Here is a 21,255-nt window from a genome sequence, read left to right on the forward strand (position 1 = left end):
ACCCCAAAACAGATTTTTATATTCTGACCGGGAAAAAGATTTTTTCCAATTACCATATATATGTCTTGCACACATACGATGTTCTGCTTTTGGAAGCTCGGCAGCTATGGCATGGATAATACCCTGAAAAACAAATATGTTATCTTCAAACTCAAAGTTCAGATTATATAATTAGCACTGATATTACCATGGAAATTAAGCACATAATAAATTACCTTTTGCTTATCAGAAATGATAGTAAGATTACTGCCTATTCCTAAGTTGAGATCTAGTTTGAGTTTTTTCACAAACCAGCCCCAAGTATCCTTGTTTTCACGTTTAACAACAGCCCACGCAATGGGATACATCTTGTTATCTGCATCTCTACCGACAGCTGCAAGCAAATCACCTTCCAAATCCCACTTTAAAAAGCATCCATCAAGGCCAATTACTGGTCTACAACATTTCTTCCAAGTCGTCCGAAATTCTTCAAAACAAATGTAGAAACAAACAAACTGTTGTACACCATTGACATCAGCAGTACAAATCTCTGTAGTGATATCTTTGTTTGATCGTTTAAGCTCAGCCTCATAATCCCATAGCTTACCAAACTGAATGGTTTGAGCTTCAAGGACTGTGTCCAAAGCAATTCATCTGGCTTTGTAACACTTTGAAATATTGACAACGATGTTATAACGTTCTTTTATCATGTCTTTTATCTCTGCAGCCTGCAAATTAACATTTCTTCTGATTTCTTCTCTAAACAGACCCGCAATCACACCTTGCTTCAGCATTGATACTCGACTTGATTTTCCATGGTTATGCTTGTTGTGACAAACTTTCACCATCCACTTGTTCAATGGCCGCTCAACCGAACAATATATTCTCCAATGACAGTCACTCTTGCAACATATAGCAGCTATCCTTGTTGCTTCTGATTTTGCCATTTTAACATCATATTGAGTATTCAATGAGTAGCGTAGTAGCTGATCCTTGAACTCTAATCCACTATTGAATTTCTGAAACAACCATATGTAAGGTTCTTTGTCAAAATCTCCATGAAATTTTTCTTTTCCTTTTTCTCTTTTAGGATTTTTCCATTGCTCCCACTCTTCGTCTGAACTTAACGGTGTATCTGGATATTGGACGTCTTCTAAGCCAAATTCAGGATCAGATTCTTCTTCGTCCCTTTCTTCTTTTGCCTGTTCTGCAGCTAAAGTACGAGTTACTTCATTCAACTTGGGACTTCTTCTAGTACCCTCCTCAAACAGGGACTGAAATCTGTTATCATCACCACCATTTCCTGCGTCTAAAATAACCTCATCTCCATCGTTCACCAAATTACGAACGCCCTTATTCTGCAAATCATCACCATGAGCCTGCATTTCTTTTAAATCATCAGCACGGGCCTGTGTTTCTTTTAAATCAGCACCATGATCTTGCTTCTCATTCAAATCACCATCACGAGTCTGCATTTCTTTTAAATCATCACCTTTATTCTTAGTTGTATCAGCTTCGTCCTCAGATTCCTCAGGGTCATCATCTTCTTTTGGTGGCTTATCATCATCAGATTCATCACCATCGTCCTCTGATCTCTCGTCTATATCAGTTTCATCACCTTCTTCTCCTTCAGCTACATATCCACTCTCATCTTCATTTTCTAGAAAAACATCAATTGCACTTGCTATTCTCGCAGAAGAACACAACTCTGAGATATCACCATTAACATCCTCAAACACATAATTGATATTCTTCATCTCCTCACTTGTTTCTTTGTACCAAATCAATCTTAACTCTGTTACAATGCCTTCAGCTTTATTGAAATATTGAAACTTCTTCCAGCTGATCTCAGACATTTTCCATACAACATTTTTAAAGCCTGACTCATTACGATAAATATAATCATCAGCTTCTTTCTTCATTGTTCCACCAAAGTGGATATTTAGTTTCAACATCTCTTCTTCACTGCATTGTAAACAAATAAAGTTTATCAGTATACACCATTTATAAAAAAAGAACATATCAAACTCAGAATTATCATACAAGGTACAAATCAAACATAATTGAGATTTTTTTTCAGTGAAATTTTTTTTGCAGAAGACACCACACATGATGAGACACGTAAAATTGGAATAAGAAGACTAAAATATTAGAACTATCTTACTCCATGTCGTCTATAACATACGACTATCTCTTCCTCACTTTTTAGTTTTCTCTTTAGGTTTTCTATTATTTTCTTTCACAAACACTTACGACGGCTCAACCCTACAAATCGTTAGGATCTTTAATTACTCTCGTGAATAAAATAGATATATAATTTGTTAAGAATATAAGTAATTACAATAAAGCACATGTTTTATCAAAAGGAAACGGAGTTAGTTACGACGTTAACAGAGTTTATAATTCTGTCTATCCAAATATAAGACAAAACACGTAAGCCACTTTTAGAGTTTTTGTTAAGAATGCTGTCAGTTTTAGGGTTTATTGTGGAAACATAGTATTTGGAGGTTTAAAGTGGAAGTACTTGACACTTTGAAGGTTTTTTGTGGGATTTTCCCTTTTTTTTATTTCAAATAATACATATTCTGATATCTACAATGGTTTTTTTTTTTGCATCTGATTGTAACAAATTTTAAATGAATGTCATGTTGAATCATAATGTTTTTAGTGTATGTAACAAATTTTGAATTGAAAACCCTCAAATTTATGAGGAACAAAACTGCAAAGAATAAATTGTGGTATAAAAGATCTTATATTTACAGTGAAATGATATATTGTAATTTAGGTATGCCGAGCTTTTCAACATATCATTTTTTTAATAAAAACTAGGTTCGGAATATTTTTTATTTTATAAATATATAACTTTGATACAGTGCCGGTCCGGTCATATACGGCGCCTAAAGAGCACTAAAACTTTGATGCCCCTCTTTTTCACTATAAGAAATCTTTTGAATATTAATCTGTTTGTAAACTTTTGTTAAGTTAGCAAATCCTACACCTCTAGTTTATTTTTTATATTTAAATTTGTACAAAAAAAATTCTGAAATCCAAACAACTTTTTTGAACATTTAATAAGTCTAAAATTTTTCAGAAATTTCTATAGAAAATTACAACTTAAGAAATAGAGAATGAAAACAGATGTCTACTTACACGTATTTTTGAAAAGAAACCTTAAATAGAGATTAGAAGAAGCAACTATTCCAACAAAACAAGATTAACGGTTAACTTTACGGCAATGAGTGAATAGAAGACAAAATTACATTTTTTGTGAAAGTGTGAAATTGTTAAGGTTAAGAAAATAATTAACTGTTGAAAAGTGAAAAGAAAATAATGCAACTGTTAAGGCTAAGAAAATAATTAATTATTATCTAGTTTCTTAACCTTTTCAGTTATTATAGTATATATATACATAAAACGAAATTACATTTTTTGATCTCTAATCATAGTTTACAATCAAATCTTTTTACGTATTGTGACTATCAAAAAGACAAAAATATCGATAAACACAAAAATGGTCAAAGGAGAAGTCGAACTAGCGGCAACAGCTTACATGATTATCATACGTACACCACTACACCAAAACCATCTCCTTGCAAATGCTGCCCCTAATAAATTGATAAATCCTAGCGCCTAAAGCCCTTGCTTTATGAACTTTAGCCCATGGCCAGACCTGCTTTGATATTATCATAATTTTTTAAATATATGATTTAGATTTAGTTTTATATATATTTTATAACTCTCTAAATTTATTTTTAAGCCTTTTATTCATTATTATTAATATATAATATTTTGTTTAATACATTTTATATTCTTATTGATTGTAATTACTTATTAATATATTTTTTGGATGTTATGGTATTAAGTTTTTTGATTTATTTATTAAACTAAGATTTGTAAATATTATATTATTTTTTTTATTTTTACAACATATTTTGTTTTTTTTGTGCGTTATATTTGAAAATATAGGAGAAACACTGGTGAGATGACTTGGTAGTAAGTTTTTTGATTTTTTTATTAAATTAAGATTTGTAAATATTATATTGTTTTTTTTTATTTTTACAACATATTTTATTTTTTGTGCGTTATATTTTAAAAGATTGGAGAAACACCGGTGAGATGACTTGGCGGAAAGCGTTCAGCGCCGCATAAATGACACCGGTCCAGCTAAGCCAGCTCGCTGACTTTCAAGCTAAGTGTTTATTGGAGAAGACGCAAGTCAGAAGGTTCCACGTGGCGAAGAGACAGGGAGAGTTGGTGCTCTGCTGGCACGGAAAGGCACTTGTTGCCATGTTAGCTTGGCGCTTTTAGAGAACCGTATCATAGACTGGTTTGGGTTAAGAAAATGATACAGAATCGAATTGTATCTACTCCTTCGGTTTATTCCCTTTAATTTTGAATAAATAAAACTATTTCGTCAAGAGACTCTGTTGGAGCTAGAGTCTTTAAAATCATTCATAAGCCCTATTAAGAAAAAGAGGAAAGAAACAGAGTTCGTCAATTTGCTTAACAGATTCCATCCACGGCGCTTATCGGATCCGGCTTAGCTAGCGAGGTAATATACTAATATATGCTCTGTGGTGATTGCTTCGGCTTGTATGTATTAAAGACAAAAACTTTATGACTCTACTTGATTGGATGTGTGTGTTGGGTGGATTCTGTTACCGTATTGTCTTGTTCGAGTTCAAAACTTTCATTACAATGCCAGCGGTTTTGTCTGATCATCTTAAAGTTCACCTTTTGTCTTCTGGGTTTTGGTGAAATTAGAGTTTTTCTTGGTCTTTTAAATTCTCTATGGAAAATTTCAGGTAGGGTTACGAGTCCACTTGGTTCCAACATCGTACTTCGTACAGCATGGTGAGTTTTTTAATTTTCTCACCAAATTTTGATTGTTAAGACAATGCTACAGTATGATTTGGAGGAAGGATTTGATTGATCTGAGTAGGTAGATTCTTACGTTGATGTTAAGAAACGAGGTTTGGGAGCGTTTTCAATATCATCGGTTTAGAGTTGGAATACTGTAGTCTGTAGGACAAGAAGCCAATCTCTTGTTTGGGAATCTTGAACTTTTGTTTCCTACTTGTAACCTTTGCTGTTCTGTCTGAATCTCTGTTTCCTGCAGCTGTTCCGTTGGCAAGTGTACTCCACTTTCAAGGCAATTGAGAATAGAGATCAGAATGAACAACATAAATGGCTTGTTTACTGGGCAGCTTATGGTTCTTTCAGCCTTGTTGAAGTGTTCACGGACAAACTCATTTCCTGGTACGTTTTGATATCTCAAAAACGACTGTAAACAATATCTATTGCTTCTTCTTCTGATGGACCTCATCAAGAATATCATATTCAGAGTATTGATACTTGTTTGTTCACAGGTTTCCTCGTCTGGCTTCAACTTCCCACCGTAGATGTACTCTTCTCCATCTCTTTGTAACCATATCATTTAGTATGTTGAGAAGCTTTATTAGACTGTTACTGACTGGTTCTTGATTAGGGAGCGCGAAACAAATATACAACAACCACCTTCGCCCTTTCCTAACACGACACCAAGCTGGACTCGTGAATGAAGTATATGAGCAAACGGTACATTGTTTCTTCCTTCAAAACTCAAACACTCTTGAAACACACAACATTTGCAGGTCAAGGTCATTAGATCACACCAAGGAGAGATTCGTTTTGTGCGATCAATGATTGTCAGAATCTTGGGATCAGGTTAGTTTCTAAACTCTAGTTTGATACTTTCTTTGTTTGCTGAATAAGAGTTTTCTTGTTGCAACAGTCAATGAAGTTGCATCACCAAGCCAACAACAAGGATAAATCTCAAACACTAGCCCTGAACCAGAATCTGAATCTGAATCCGATCATGAAGACTAATTGAACAACAAATGTAGTCACAGATTTGCAGCTTTTATGTCAAACGATTGTAATGGTCATGTAAATCTCGAATTACTTTTAGAGTGGTAAACAAATTAAGTTGTTGAACCCTATAATCCGTTATAAAGCAGCTCCTTGCCTGGTTCAGAGAACTTGTGCCTCTTGGAATTCCAAGGAAGTTAGCAGATTCTTGATGATTTTTCAGTCAGGTAGGTGCTGCATCTATTCAAGAAGCATATAATAAGTCGTGATTTGATTTGGCCCTACTAAAACTTATAAGCTGGTCCTCCAGGCACTTCTTTCAGAATTTGGAGACTTCTTTGAGAATGATGCGTTGTCTTTTGGGGAGGTGAAACAACTCCATAGTGTTCTGAATGATACTTGGCTTTGCTCAGAGATACCTAGACTGTGAGGGTGGTGAATGTACCTAAACGCCTATAATGGTTTTTCTCAGCTATATAATATGAATGTACCTAAACGTAAATAAAGGAAACATGACAATATTGTCTCTCCTAATACAAGGTCTTGCTTGCATGCATGCATGCTGGTCATAGTGGAGCTCATGGGAATACACCAACCATCACAGCCTATTGCCGCTCCTTCAACTACATATCAGATCTTTACCCACACCCACTCATCAGTTTTCAACATCTGCGTATGAGAGAGAGAATTATGTTTTTCCATTGACAATTTAGATGAAATTAATAAGAAAAAAAAAAGGGTTTCCACAGTCTCTTTACCTCATCAACAGAGGTGCTTGCGCCATGCACCAGTATAGGACGCTCATCAGGTAGCGGAACAGAGGTGTGTGAGTATAGCAAGCACAAGTTTCATCGTAGCTACAGCTTCATCAACACATCTGCCGGGAGATTTCTTCATTTCATATCCCAAAACAGACTTGCAGAGATGATCTAAAGAGGGCCTTGGAAGCTTTTCGATACTCTTGCATGATCCATCTTCAAAGCTGATTTGAGTAGAAGTAGTAAGTCAATACACACTACTAATAAGGTGGTAGTAGTTAGTGAGTGATACCTTTGAGATCACTGTTCATAAACACTAGACGATGATGACAGGCCAAAAACCAAAAAAGGGGGTTGTGTGATATTCGGAAAGACTACCTGTATATCTGCCAAAGGAGAAGCTTTTCGTTGTACAAGAGTAAAACGATTGAGTCCGGTAATACTAGTTCTGTAGTTAATATCTGGCTGATCAGGTATGACAAGCTTGTCAAAAACCACCTAATTAGATAGTTGATGAATCGAGGAAAAAAAATGATGATTCGGAAGAGAAAACCTACTCTAGGGTACCTTTAGGACAAGAGCCAATCTCTTTGTATTCCCTTTTGTTCTGTCAGCAGAAAAGTTTTATTTTCTAGTTGCTTTTGGGTTCTTTACTCTATTATAGCTGTATAAAAAAAAGTCTTGCTCTTGGTTTTCCTGCTGCTGTTCTGTTGGCATCGGGTTGCCTGTATACTCCACTTTCAAGGCAACTGAGAATAGAGATCAGAATGAACAACATAAATGGCTTTTTTTACTGTTGGCATCGTTTTCTCTCTCTCTCTCTTCCACCTTATTTTGCAGCTTATGGTTCTTTCAGCCTTGTTCAAGTGTTCACGGACAAACTCATTTCCTGGTACGTTTTGATATCTCAAAAACGACTGTAAACAATATCTTTACAAGAGATACACTTTCTTGCTTCTTCTTTCTTCCCATGGACCTCATCAAGAATATGGCCTTACTGGAAATCATATTCAGAGTATTGATAGAGTTTCTTGTTACTGATACTTGTTTGTTTACAGGTGTGTACTCTTACTCTATCTCTTTATAACCATCATTTAACATGTTGAGAAAGCTTGCTCTGAGGAAGATGACAACTCCGCACCTGCTCAGGTTGCTGCCCTGGCACCGGAAGCTCCCCTCACAGCAGTAGACTACCCTGAGATGATCCCTGTAGTCTACAAGAAGAAAATCTATAGCGATAACATGAATGGTATGGAGTTTGGGCACGTATGGATAAGGTGTGGGCGGGATGTCCTGTAGATATGAGGAAGATACATCGAAAACGAGTAATTAGAGAAAAAAAATGTAACCAAAACTATTTCCTTACTTAGACCGGACACACACACCAAAAAAACATATTCAAAACAGAGACAAATGTGTCCACATCGACAATCATGAAAGGACTTATTGTCTTATCATATGCTGGGTATTGATAGAGTTTCTTGTTATTGATATAGAAACTTGACACACCCACAAAAAAGACACAACAAGAGCAAATTCAAAACAGAGACAAATACGTCCACATCGAAAATCATGAACATACACTTATTGTCTTATCATATGTAGAGTATTGATAGAGTTTCTTGTTATTGATACTTGTTTCTTCACACGTTTCCACTGTATTATCAAGTGAAGTTTGTGTTCCTCGTCTCGCTTCAAGTTCCCACCGTCCATGTACTCTTCTCCATCTCTTTGTAACCACCGTCCATGTAATCTGACAATCATTGATCGCTAGCTCCCAAGAGACTCAGAGCTGGGAAGAGCTTTGCAGTTAGCTTTTCCAACGAGAGCCTAAATCCTGCTGAAGTGGAATTTGCAAACACTGGTTCATCGACAATCAAGGCATCTTTGGTGAGGGAACCGATCAAATATCCTTCCATGTAGGCGTTGCATGCCTTCAAGATGTGAGACCCACGTTTTATAAAATGCTCTTTCACCAGTTCTTCAAAGCCCTACACATCACAAAGTACAATGTGATAAGATTAAAAGAAATAAAGAGAAATAGAGCTTGCCATTACCTTAGGTTGCTTCTTCATAAGATGCATCATGGTTTTGCAATTTAGCAAAAATGCATCCTCGTTGTACTCGAGAGAGCGTCTCTCTCCTTCCACCGTGCCAATCAACTTATCATAATCAGCCTCGTTGAAGTAAGGTTTTGCATTTAACACCAGTCCCTGGATTGATACAAGCACTTGAAGGATGGTGGATGATTGGGGATCCCAAACTTCACTTCCTCTACCTTTCCATGTATTAAGAAGGCTCAAGCAAACATTTCCATCTTCATCGAGGTTGGGGTTTAACTTCCAACCACCAGAATGATAAAACACGACCTGCATCATGAACCAGACACAACATTAGTGCATGTTCTAGATTAGTTTGGGTTTTGCAATGACATCAAACTCTTACCGGTGGCTCGCTAGGATACTTAGGTGGAAGAAATACATCAAAAAGGAACAGACCATCTTGATATGGTGTTCCATATGATCCGACAATCACGGCCCGCAGTAGATCCATTCTATCTTCATAAACTCGAACAAAGATTCCATCTACAAAAATAAAATCAAAATTTTCAGTTAAGCGGCTAAATGTTTAAATTGTAAAATGCTAGACGTTCTTACCGGGAAGATTGTCCTGAAGTATTTTCCAGTCTCCGTGAACCTTTTTAACCCACACCTTTTCCTTGATTTTCTGCATGTTTTGATACCACAAATCAGAAATCAAGTCAAATCCAAATATACAGAGTACCTTGAAGAACACGCTACCTGCTCTTCTTCGCTAACATAATGGTGGTCCAGAGATTCTTGTGATATATCAAAGCGTCTGAAAATGTAACTATCACCTTTAAAAGTTACTGGCTCATCAGATATTCCGCTCTTTGATCCTTCCAATGCTTTGTTTTCTAAAACTGAACCCTCTGACTGAGGGTTAGCAGTGGCACCGAAACTTTGAGTACTAGGATCATCCTTCTCGCCAGAAGGGTCCTGTAAATAAAAGGTTCTCATTAATTTACAGAAACAAATAATTGTGCGCTGCAAAGAAGTATACCAGTGTCTCCCTGTTGAACATAGTGCTCTGGGTCAAGCAAAAAAAAATCGGTAACACTTTCTCAACAGAACAAACCTCTTTCGGAATCTCATGAGCACCACTATCATCATCGTCTACAGTTCCCCAACTAGAAGCACTACTTGCTCCACTTCCTGCAGCATCTGGTTCGCCATCATCACTGTCCGGTTCAACGACATAAACTGCTCCAGGACCAACCTAGGAGAAAGCAAAAAAGGGTAAAAGTAAAAATCAAAAAGTACCAAGTCTTATTCGCAGGGGAAGTCCCGTCAGATTCAATACATATATGTAAGTTTATTCATGCACAGACAGTTTAGTAAAGAACCAAATGGCATATATCTCTTAGATCATCGGTATAAAAAGGAATCACCTGCTCTAGTTATATCTTTGAATAGGTATTCAATCTCCTCCAACTTATCATGTCTTTTTAGTCCAAAGCATCAAGAAGGGAACAACACAATGTGTATTGAACTCGCTAATAGAGAGAGAGAGAGAGAGAGAGAGAGAGAGAGAGAGAGAGAGAAAAAAACAGCAAGAACATAAACATAAACATGGACAAACTGTTTAAAATTAGGACAGCAAGTATATTAAAGCATAACAACATTTAGTAGACGTTGCAAATCAATTTACGAGGAGAAAACCAGACCACTAAGGATGGTAAGTGAATAGACCAGTTGAGTTTGACTTACCTTTGATACGATTCCATCGGCCCATGTTACTTCAAAACCACCATCCTTTAGGCCAGTAATATTTCCAAACCAAGAGAGACCCGCATTGACTTCGTCTTGTTGAAGGTGTTTAGTATCATTGCCTTGCTCCGTTGGTGATAGTCGAACAACAACGTCCCCATAAGTGTAGTAGTCATGATCAGGATGGCGCTCAAGCTCATAAACGCTAGCAGTTTCTTCACTCTCAAACTGACAAGGTTCTTCTGCCCTTTGAAGCGGCTTCAACCATCTCACAATAGCGATACGTTCTTTTGCATCCAAACTTTTAACAACCCCAACACGCTTAGGTTCAGTTGTGTTACCATCATCAACTATAGCCTTCTCCATCACATACTGCTCAGCGACAAATACATCATCAACAGGGGTCTCAGTTGGAATTAATGTTGTTGCTTCCCGTCTACATTCTACTGAACCATCCTGCCAGGCTACATCAACACGTGTTCTGCTATGAACGATCAATAGAGCTTCTCCTAAGCTTCCATCTTTTGTGCCGCACCAGTCACCCACTTTGAAATTGGTATGAATTAAGGATGACAACAACGTCAGAACACTAGGACTCTGCCACTCGACTAGGGGAACAGAAGAATCTGTCCACAGTACCTTCTGAGCGATTGGGTTTCTTTAGCCTGGTTGCTCTGACTCTCTGGCCAATGTGATAGGGGAAGGTTTCATCTACTCCAAAGTTGTTCTCAGGAATTGGTTCAAGTCGACTAGGATCAACCTCTCTGAATGCCCTTGTGGAACCATCATCAAACTTTACAATCACATTTTCACGTGCTTCATCAACTCTGCCTAGCGAAGGGACAGTGACATGGACCACATAATCACCAACAGCAAAATCCCTGACACGTTTCAACATCTTGGTCGAGATATCCTTGTGGATAGTACCATCCCGAGCCAACAAATCAACAGAAATGTTTAGATCCGCTACTAAACCCACCTGCCCAGTTGGCTCAGAAGCTGAAAAAACATACCCGCCAAGAGAGAAACGACGGTCAGCGACGGTTACAGCTTTAGCATCTTGAACTTTCTCGATGTCACCATTCATCCAACGCACACGACACTGGTAGTTCCCAGGATCAGTACTACCTCCTCTGTTGATCGCAATCCCAATACCACCCGTCTTGTTGCTTTTAACAATGTCATCTTTGTAAACGTTGGGATGGTGGTCGTTAGTTGCTGCTAAATCTTCAGACTTATCCGTATGAAGGCTGTTGGTAACCACATTGGGATCAGATTTAGCCTCACTTGCCACTGAATCTGTACCAGCGTCATGATCCATCTAGATAAAGCCAAACAACCACAATATTTTACTATCGCAACAAACAAAATCACTAAATCAAAACCTAGGTCAAACTCCTAAGATTCCCCGATAAATTATTCTCACTGAACCGATATTCTTTATCGAACAAGTAAATACAAAATAAATTACCGTCGTCCAGAAGAAGCGAAGGTTACGTCTGTAAACGAGAGCAAGCGACGGTGATCGTGAGATTTTCTCGAGCGTGATCGTCTCGATCTGTAAACGCAGATTGAGAGCAAGCGACGGTGATCGTGAGATTTTCTCGAGCTTGATCGTCTTGGTTTTTAAAAAAAAGTCGGTCAACAAAATGGGCACTACTGGGCTTTCGGGCCCAAACAGAATGTATTCAATCTGGACCGTTGGATCTGCTTTTTCATTTTTTTTTGTTGGGTTATCAAAACTCATAATCAGGATTACAACATTTTCTTAATCAGCTTATTAGTCACAATAATTTTCATTCTACAGATTGAGAATCTCCAAATGCTTCATAAACTTTGCCTAGCGAAGGGACATGAACCACATTAAACATTTTTATTGAGTTTTTAAATAAATAAAAATTAATTTTTATAATGAATATCACCAACAACAAATGAACCACAAGGGTAAATAGATCAGTATCCCACACTTAAATGGATAAGTGTTGGAGAGAATAAAGAGAGAGATGACCTCAACATATTCCACATCGATAATTTATCTACCGTATGGTCTATTTGCCATAACTCTTCACAATTGTCTCCATCTTTATCTGCAAAAGAACAAGAACTCTATATTCGCAACATAAGCGTCTTCAATACTAACACTAACAAGCAAGTTGACAAAAAAAGAAAAAACACACTGACAAGCAAAAAGATAAAGAAAGATTTACATTTAGAGTCAGTTTATATATGACTTCTTATTTTCACTTTAGCACACTTTCTTCTACTAGAACACTTATCTTTAAAGATCAGTTGGGTCTTAACATTTTCAGTTCAACTCCAACCATAAAGTGGACTAGCTGAATATTTACCTAATTCTTTTGTTTTTCTTTTTTTAATTTATAGCATAAAATTGAATCTAAAAAAAATCTCTCGGATCTCAACATCATTTTCCTCGCCGTGTAAGAGCATCTCCAACCCCACTCTATTTTTCACTCTAAAATATAGTTTAGAGTAAAGAATGCTTCAATGGTACTCTATTTTTCACTCTATAATAGACTGAAAAATAGGTTTACTCCAAATATAGAGTAATTTGTTTTTTTTTTGTTCATCACTCTATTTTCTACTCTAAAATAGAGTATCATTACAGCAAAATCAAACTCTATTATAGAGTTACTCTATTTTAGAGTAAGAAATAGAGTAAGCCATTGGAGATGGTCTAAGCTAATCTCCGCCGTGGCCATCTTCTCGCCCCCCGACTTTTCTCCTCCACAATCCACATCTGCCGATCTGCGTCAAGCTCCCACGGAAAACTCCTCCACCATGTGATCTCCTTGTTGCTACTTCATCGTCGTTAATCACCGCCATCGTCTCGTCGCAAGCTTCATCCGGAGTCGTCGTCGCAATCTATCCACCTTCGTGAAGCTCCGGAGCCTTCTTAGCGTCTTTGTCTCTCCCTCCTGTAACCGCCTTTGTCTTCGCCTCCTGTAACCGCCTTCGTCTCCATCTCGTCAACTGAAACCCCTACCTCCGTCTCGTTCTCGTCACCGCCTTCATCGCCTCTGTCTTACCGTCTTCGTCTCCTCCATCTCGTTGCTTTCGTCTCCTCTGTTTTTGGTTGCTGAAATAAAAGCTCTAAATGAAGAAGACGAAATCGAAATTACATTTATATCCTTCACTAAAGAAAATTAAAAAAAACAAATGAAAACACGCTGAATGGTTTTCGAACACGAGATCAAGCGGTCAATTATAAGACGCAACAAATGGACTGCTGTGATTTATTTGTTGTTATATAGCGTTAAAGATAAATATTATGACTAAAAGCCTCTTCTTTACCATTTCACAACATTTTGCAATGCAATATATATAACTAAATGAACTAAATTAAGATGGTAAAACCATAACAATGCAATATATACACCTAAATGAAACTTAAAATATTCTAAATTAACAAAAAAAACTCTAAATCATTCAAATCATTGGATATCATTACTACTACAATGTACATTTGAACAGGTGTATATGTGATTTTTTTAAAACGTCATTGTACATGTAGATAGTAAAAGACATGTGTACTTGCGGTTTCAACGTCATATTCGTTTAAATGTATTTTCCATTTCTGTTAAGATTAATTTCAAAAGGAAAGGCATACATGTAGATTCTTATTCACGTGTACATTTATATTTTGTAAAAAAAACATAGATATCGTATAATCATCTTGTTTTGATGTCAAGGAACCCATATTGTATACATGTACATTAAATTTAAATGATATCCACAGTTAAATGTCCACATGTACATGAAAGTATATAGTCTATTTAATTATTTCTAAGAGTAATACTTATCTAATTATTTTTAAAGATTAATATCTATATACACCTAAATGAAACTTAAAATAATCTACATTAACTAAAAAAATTTAAATCATTCAAATCATTGGATATCATTACTACTGCAATGTACATTTGAACAAGTGTACATATGATTTTTTTCTGAAACGTCGTTGTACATGTGGAGAATAAAAAATATGTGTACACACTGATTCATCGTCATCTTCGTTTAAATGTATTTTCCATTTTCGTTAAGATTAATTTCAGAAAGAAAGACATACACGTAGATTCTTATGCGCATGTACATTTATATTTTGTAAGAAAAACATAGAAATCGTATAATCATCTTGTTTCAGTGTCCATGAACCCAGGTTGTACACATGTACATTAAATTTAATCACATCCACAGTTAAATGTCCACATGTGCATGAAAGTATATAGTCTATTTAATTATTTTTATCTAATTATTTTTAAAGATTAATGTCTATATGTCATAAATATTGATTATGATGTCTATTTAGATTATTGTTAAGAGATATTTATCTAATTATTTATCTAATTCAGCACTTGTTTTAATTCATTTTAATCATATATATTGCATATTAGGTGTATATGTTGCATTTGTATGTCAAATTACATTTTTCAGGGTTTAAATTACACAATTGAAAGTTTAGAACTAAATTAGGAAGTTATTTCTGTAATTTTCAAAGTTCATAGCTGAATTGAAAATTTTCGGACCGGTATGTGTAATTATGGAAGGTACGGTCTTCATAATTAATAAGTGTGGAGTCAATTTATAAGAGTATATTTTAAAATCAGAAACCTTTAAGGCCAAAAGGAAAATATTCAAATGTTTAGGGACCAAATATGTAATAAAGCCAAAACCGGCAATTGTTAATCATCGAGCTTTAGAGACAAGGAGAGCCGCTGTCGGAGAAGCTCGAACTGGCCACGAAAATCTCTGCAGCTCCAGACAGGTGATCTAATGGTGATGAATCGCGGCAGAGATGAAGAGGACTTCGGTGGAGGCTACGGCGAGGAGGATTGCGTCGATCTGACCTTGTTGCGACAGAGAAAATGAAGCATAGCGATGATGGAAATAAATTACAGAGCACGAAGCAAAGGATGAAGCTTGGAGGTGATTCTTTAATGGCTAATGTTGAAGACATACACATGGGGTTACGACCGGTGATGTTATTGCGATGGAAAGGAGGCTTTCTTCAGATTTTACTGTTCAAATTAATGGTTTAGGAGATGAAATCATTGCTTAGGGATTTTGACCACGTGGTTTCTTTAGTAGTTGGATTAAATGGTGAAATAGATGGAATAAATAGTGGGTTCTACTAGTAGTTATATTTAGTTATGCTTTAGTTAAGAAAGACGAGAGTAAGGTAAGAAAAAGTGTCTTATGAGCTGAAAGTGACTTATTGTGATATAAAAAATCAGAAAGTGTCTATTTCTGAAAATAACTCAAAGATAAATCAATCATGAGCATAGCCAAATAAAACATTAGACTAGGGCTCCCAATTTTTCTTTTGAAAATTTTACAATGAAAAAACCCCGAAATTTATATTAAAAAATTGTTAAAAACCTACTAAAATATTTATGGCCTCCAACGTCTCAGGAACGCTAGCACGGATTGGAAAACGGTGACTGTAGCAGTATTTCTGTTTATCCTACTATCACCAGGACTACTATTTCAGATTTCAGCAAGAAGGAGAGTTTCGAGAACCAAGAACAACAGTGTCAAACCTAAAACAAGACTACACAATGACAAAAAGAAAACTCCATCAAGATCACTCCCTTTTGCTATGCTATATGACTAAGAATCTGAATTAAAAAAAAAAAACTCTTTTGATTCACCTTAAATCACATGCTTGATCGTCATTTGGCTTTATTGGTTTAACTTTTGCTTATATGTAAATACCTTTGTAGATGCGAGTACTTGAAAAAAATTACAGTTTTAACTTTATAAAGAAAGAGACAGTTACTTCACACTTTATTTTCCAGTTACCCAAATTACATCAAATCCTTGCACTTATTCGCCAAACATTTTTTCGTGGATCCACAGTTTCTAAGTTTTATGAGACGAACAAATGAATACTTTGAATAAGGATTTTTACTACACGTCTAGACCAAAAACAGATATCTGAAACATCTCTAAAACAACTTCATCAAATAACACGTGGCGAATCGACAGGCAGAGTTGGTGCTGTGTTGGCATGGAAGGGCGCTTGTGGCCACGTCAGCTTGACGCTTTTAGATAACCGTATTTAGTCTGGTTTGGTTTAAGAATGAAGTAGAAGCGAATTGCATCTATGTCTTCGGTTTATTACCTTTCAATTTTAAATAAAACAAAAAAATAAATATTTCTTCAAAAGAGACTCTGTTGGAACTAGAGTCTTCAAGTCATTCATAAGCCTTATTCAAAAACAAGGGAAAGAAAGTGTATAAAACAGAGTTGGTCAATCTGATTCACAGATTCCATCCATGGCGCTTAACGGATCCGGCTTAGCCAGTTAGGTAATTAATATCTGCTCTCTTTGACGGTTTTTCCCGCTTGTATGTATCAGAGACAAAAAAAAACTTTATGACTCTACTTAATTGGATGTATTAGAACCAGATAATCTGAGCTTGAGCTCAAGGTTTGAAGATGAAGTTTGTTACAGATATTATTAATCTCATCTTAACCAACGTCATTTACATTTGGGTTACGTGTACTGCTTTCTCCACTTGGTTTGGTTCTAACATCGTACTTCGTATAACATGGTGATTTTTTATTTCTTTTGGGAATCTCTTGAAGATAAAGGTTCTACATTTAGTCTGTAGGTTATTAGCTAGGTTACCATGAAGACAAGAAACCAATCTCTTGTTTGGGAATGTTGAACAGAAGTTCAACACATGAACCACAAAGGGTTCGTACAAAATATCAGAAGCCCACATTTAAATGGACCACCAAGCTAGATGATGGTTTCATCGTGATATACGCATGTAATAATGGTAATAGTCTAATGCTTGTGATCTTGATATGACACATGTTCACATTATGTATGCGATCACCGATGAGAATGGCTATGTTAGCTAAACTTTTTATGGCGGGCTTTGCTCATTAGTTGTCAAATGACAGCAAAATGACATAATGTTTCATCAAAGGTAGGTTTATTCTACTGGAGCTCCTCTTTCATTTAAATTTCAGCAAACTCTTATCCGTCGAGGTTTTAAAAACAAAAGTTTAACAACGTCTTCATGTGCATATATATGCCATCAAGTCCTTTATCTTGGAGTGTAGACTTGTAGTCATCTTCCAACTCTTACGTACGAAGCAAATCATTTCCATAGTCATGATGTTAACTGCTTCGCGATGTTGACAAATGGCCCCTTACATTGTTGGGGTTAAACGTCCTCTTTTTTTTTGCACTTGGGGTCAAACGCTTTTTTTCGCAATAGATTTATATATTCTTTCCGTTTCAGTTTAATTATCGTTATGGAGAAAAAAAAATTGTTTCAAAATAAGTATCATTTTATGATTTCTCTGCAAAATTTATTAACATGATTCTTTATTTTCTATTGGTTGAAATATAATTAGATGTATGGGTAATGATGTTTTTATTTTAAAAATATACAAAATTAAATATTTTCTTAATCTATGTGTATGGACCTAATACGATAAATAAAACAAAACAGAAAGAGTATGTTTGACTAATAAAAATGACAACCTTGAATAGTAGTTCAGCCTGTATTTAAAATAGTTGTAATTTTTAGATACGTTTGAGGTTCAGATTATTTTTAGTTTTAGATATTTAAGATCTGAATAGATCTGAACTTGAAGAAACAAAGTATCTGAAATACAGAAGTATTTGAAAATTATTTATGTATCCAAAATTATATCTGAAATCTGATCCAGAAACCTAAAATATCTAAAACACAAATTAAATATCTAAAAAATCTGAACTTTACCCGAAACCCAAAACTATAATTGTTACTCAACCATAAATTTTTTTGAAAAAATCTGTGACATTAGAAAATAAATCTGATATATCTGATATATATATAAGAAGTTTTAAGTATTTCGGATACCTATTTGGTAGGGATAGTTACTGATCGAGTACCCAAAATACCTAATAATTTTCATTTAAATTGAGATATTGTGAAGTTTAAAATTCAAGTGTGTGATTTTTACGCTGACTAAAAGACATGCATTCCTAAAATGAAAATAGTTTTAAATTGTCTAACAAAGTTTGGCTTCCAGAAGTGACAAATCATAAAGGTATATGCCATAATTAGTAAATAACCTAGTAAAACTACTAAATAAGAATATAAAAAAGTAATCTATATGAGTCTGTGAATGTTTGCTATAAAGAAAAAGAATATAAAAAATAAATTAAGATTTCTTTTAAAAAGAACACGAAGCTTTTATAACATTAGGTTCTAATAGATATCTAATCTTTTTAAAAAGAAAAAAAAATACAAAATTAAGAGAGGATATCTAATCTTTTGAAAACTTGCAAGAGACTCATAAGACCTCTTCCTCCACTTGACAGGATCCAGTTAAGTTAATCTTTTTTTTCAGTTAAGTTAATCAATTAACTGTTTTAGTTATTTATACTTATAAAAATAATATTTTGATGTTAAGAACCTATGGCATAATGTTGTTTTAAATGTTGAAATGTATGTATCATTCAAGATTTCACATTTACCATCTAGGTACAGACATTTAAAACAAGCAAATCACAACACAATACAATACAAACGTAAACATATAAACGAGAAGAAGAAAGCAATACAAAACACATTAACAAATAAACAAAAGACAACAACACCAAACTTTCGACCATCAACAACTTAAAACTCTCGACTTAAAAGTTTCATCTCTCCCTTTTCTCCTCCTTCTCTGGCCACCAGTGTTCCTTTCATTTTTTTTAGATGGGGTTTGTTGTATGATCCATCTTTACTGGTACTTGAAGGGTTATTAATTTACTAAAAACTCATAAAATAATAAACACATTAGGTTTATTAGGTTGGTTTTAAACATACCGAACAATTAACTTAAACCGATTAAGTAGTAGAATAATTTGGTTTGAACCGGTTTAACTTTGGTTGCAACGGTTTATTTATATTTTCTTTATCTTAAATGATTTATACCTACTAGCCAACTAGATGAAGCCTTTTTTCCAAGAAACCAAGATTTTAACTAGGGACAATAATGTAAATAACTACAACAAACTAGAGTAGTTGTTGAACTGATGTAATAAAATCACAGAGAGCCATCTAGATGAAGACATTGTGGGTTTCAATGTAATGGCCCACAGAAAGAAAAAAAAAATATTTATAGAGGGGTGAAAAACGAAAGCACAAGAAAAAAAAACCTAGTAGCCGACTAGATGAAGAATTCTACACCATCATCTCCATCGTTCTCATCGGTTCCAGATGAAATCGGTGCGAATTGTTTAGCCCGCGTCTCCAAATCTGAATACAGTTCCCTGAGCACAGTCTCCAAGAGCTTCCAGTCTCTCCTCTCTTCTCCAGAGATATACGCAGCTCGATCTGAAATCGGAGCCGCAGAGCCTCGCCTGTGTTTACGTTGCAAAAGTTTAAGGAAAGGCAAACGTTTTCATCGCTGGTACAATCTGAGGTTTCTCAGGAACTGCGATGATGATGAGAGAATCATAAAGGGAAGTGCCCTCGTCAGCGAAGGCGAAATACAAATAAATCGCGAGTTGAGGTTAGTACCTGTGAAACTCTCTTCCTCCTCTGCTCCTCGTCGATCTAAAGAAGCCTTTTTAGCTGTTGGTTCCGAGATCTACCAATTCGGCGGAATCACCAACAACAAGGGGAAGAGATGTAGATCCGTTCGTGTGTTTGACTGTCGGAGTAACACGCAACGTCGTGCTCCTAGCATGAGCATGAAAAGAGAAGGCGCCAAAGCTTGTCTTTTAGATGGGAGTATATATGTAATGGGAGGATGCAGGAAGAGAGAGTGTTGGGGTGAAGTTTTCGACCTAAAGTCTCAGACTTGGAATATGGAGCTACTGCCTAGCCCTACTGGTGATGATGATGTATTTGATTGTAAATTCGAACTCCTTGTCCTTGGATCTAGGATACACCTTATCACCGAGCTTAACAAGTACGCGTATGATCCTAAACAAGGAAGATGGTTGCTGCTAGACATGGGTTTAAAGGATCTAAAATACATTCTAGAACTAGGTAAGGTTTGGTGCGTTCTAGATAATCTAGTGTTTTTGGAGTTTCGCGATAGTTTGTGGTGGTATGACTTGAGCTCTGGAAAGTGGTTAGAGGTTGAGGGTTTGACAGATCTGTTGTATATCAAGGTCGAATGTCTTTACCGTATGATTCAATTAGTTAACTACGGTGGGAAACTGGTGATTGTATGGCTAGTGTTGCCTGACTTTGAATATAAGGAGCCTAGTAGCATTATTCCAGAAGAGAGAATTTGGTTTGCCGTGATTCGGTTGGAGAAGCGTCTCACTCCATCTGGACTTTCTATTTCGGGAGAGATTGAACAGTTGAACTATCTTGTTCACGGGTCTTGTCATCCCTTGACCTGTGTATCCGTCTCGCTTTGATTTTATCAAAAACCCCTGTTTTGCTTTCAACATTTTCATTTAAATTGGACTTTGAAACTTATTTATATTTTGTAATCTTTTCTAATTTATGTCTCTCTTTGTTTTACTTCATCTTTGTGTACGCTTATATAAAATTTGTTGTTACTTCAAATCATATTAATAAAAGTTTTTGAGCTTGATTTATTTGCTAAAATATTTGAAGATTGGGTCAAAGTGAAAGAATACATAATAATAATTAAAAAGAAAGATTACACAATAGGTTATCAAAGGAGTTTGATCAGAAATACGGAATCACAAGCTTCAATACAATTCGGTACTTGTGAATAAGACAGTGAGATCATGACACTGGGAATTGCCGAGATTGAAAAGTTACCACAGCAGGCGGAGTGGTGTTTCTACAGAACTTGGAGCCGCCCCTGGAACTACAAATGAAAAAAGTGAGTCGTTAGGAAATGAACACTTGTTCATCTCTAATGTCGATAAACCT

The 21,255-nt window shown here is 35.7% G+C and overlaps 2 protein-coding genes and 1 pseudogene across 5 annotated transcripts; 2 read left to right on the top strand and 1 right to left on the bottom strand.

Moving 5' to 3' along the window:
• The first annotated feature begins 4,412 nt into the window (after positions 1 to 4,412).
• LOC106451975 (HVA22-like protein k) lies at positions 4,413 to 6,552 on the top strand. 4 transcript variants are annotated; one of them, XM_013893973.3, is made up of 7 exons: positions 4,413 to 4,531; positions 4,785 to 4,833; positions 5,099 to 5,238; positions 5,349 to 5,383; positions 5,468 to 5,556; positions 5,613 to 5,685; positions 5,753 to 5,994. In XM_013893973.3, the coding sequence occupies exons 2-7, from the start codon at positions 4,831 to 4,833 to the stop codon at positions 5,788 to 5,790; spliced, it is 378 nt and encodes a 125-aa protein (XP_013749427.1). In that variant the 5' UTR covers positions 4,413 to 4,531; positions 4,785 to 4,830; the 3' UTR covers positions 5,791 to 5,994. The 4 variants fall into 4 exon arrangements, 2 of the variants coding, with proteins under 2 accessions (XP_013749427.1, XP_013749428.1); XM_013893974.3 differs by having other exon boundaries at positions 5,468 to 5,541; XR_001289707.3 differs by adding an exon at positions 6,140 to 6,552 and having other exon boundaries at positions 4,415 to 4,531; positions 5,468 to 5,685; positions 5,753 to 6,056.
• Positions 6,553 to 8,018: 1,466 nt separating this feature from the next.
• LOC106451976 lies at positions 8,019 to 12,140 on the bottom strand (annotated as a pseudogene).
• Positions 12,141 to 19,455: 7,315 nt separating this feature from the next.
• LOC106451977 (putative F-box/kelch-repeat protein At4g35120) lies at positions 19,456 to 20,947 on the top strand. Its single transcript, XM_013893975.3, has one exon. It carries the CDS (start codon positions 19,566 to 19,568, stop codon positions 20,766 to 20,768), a length of 1,203 nt encoding a protein of 400 aa, XP_013749429.1. The 5' UTR covers positions 19,456 to 19,565; the 3' UTR covers positions 20,769 to 20,947.
• Positions 20,948 to 21,255: the final 308 nt, after the last annotated feature.

Source organism: Brassica napus, chromosome A3, assembly GCF_020379485.1.
Source record: "Brassica napus cultivar Da-Ae chromosome A3, Da-Ae, whole genome shotgun sequence".
Classification (NCBI taxonomy): Eukaryota; Viridiplantae; Streptophyta; class Magnoliopsida; order Brassicales; family Brassicaceae; genus Brassica; species Brassica napus.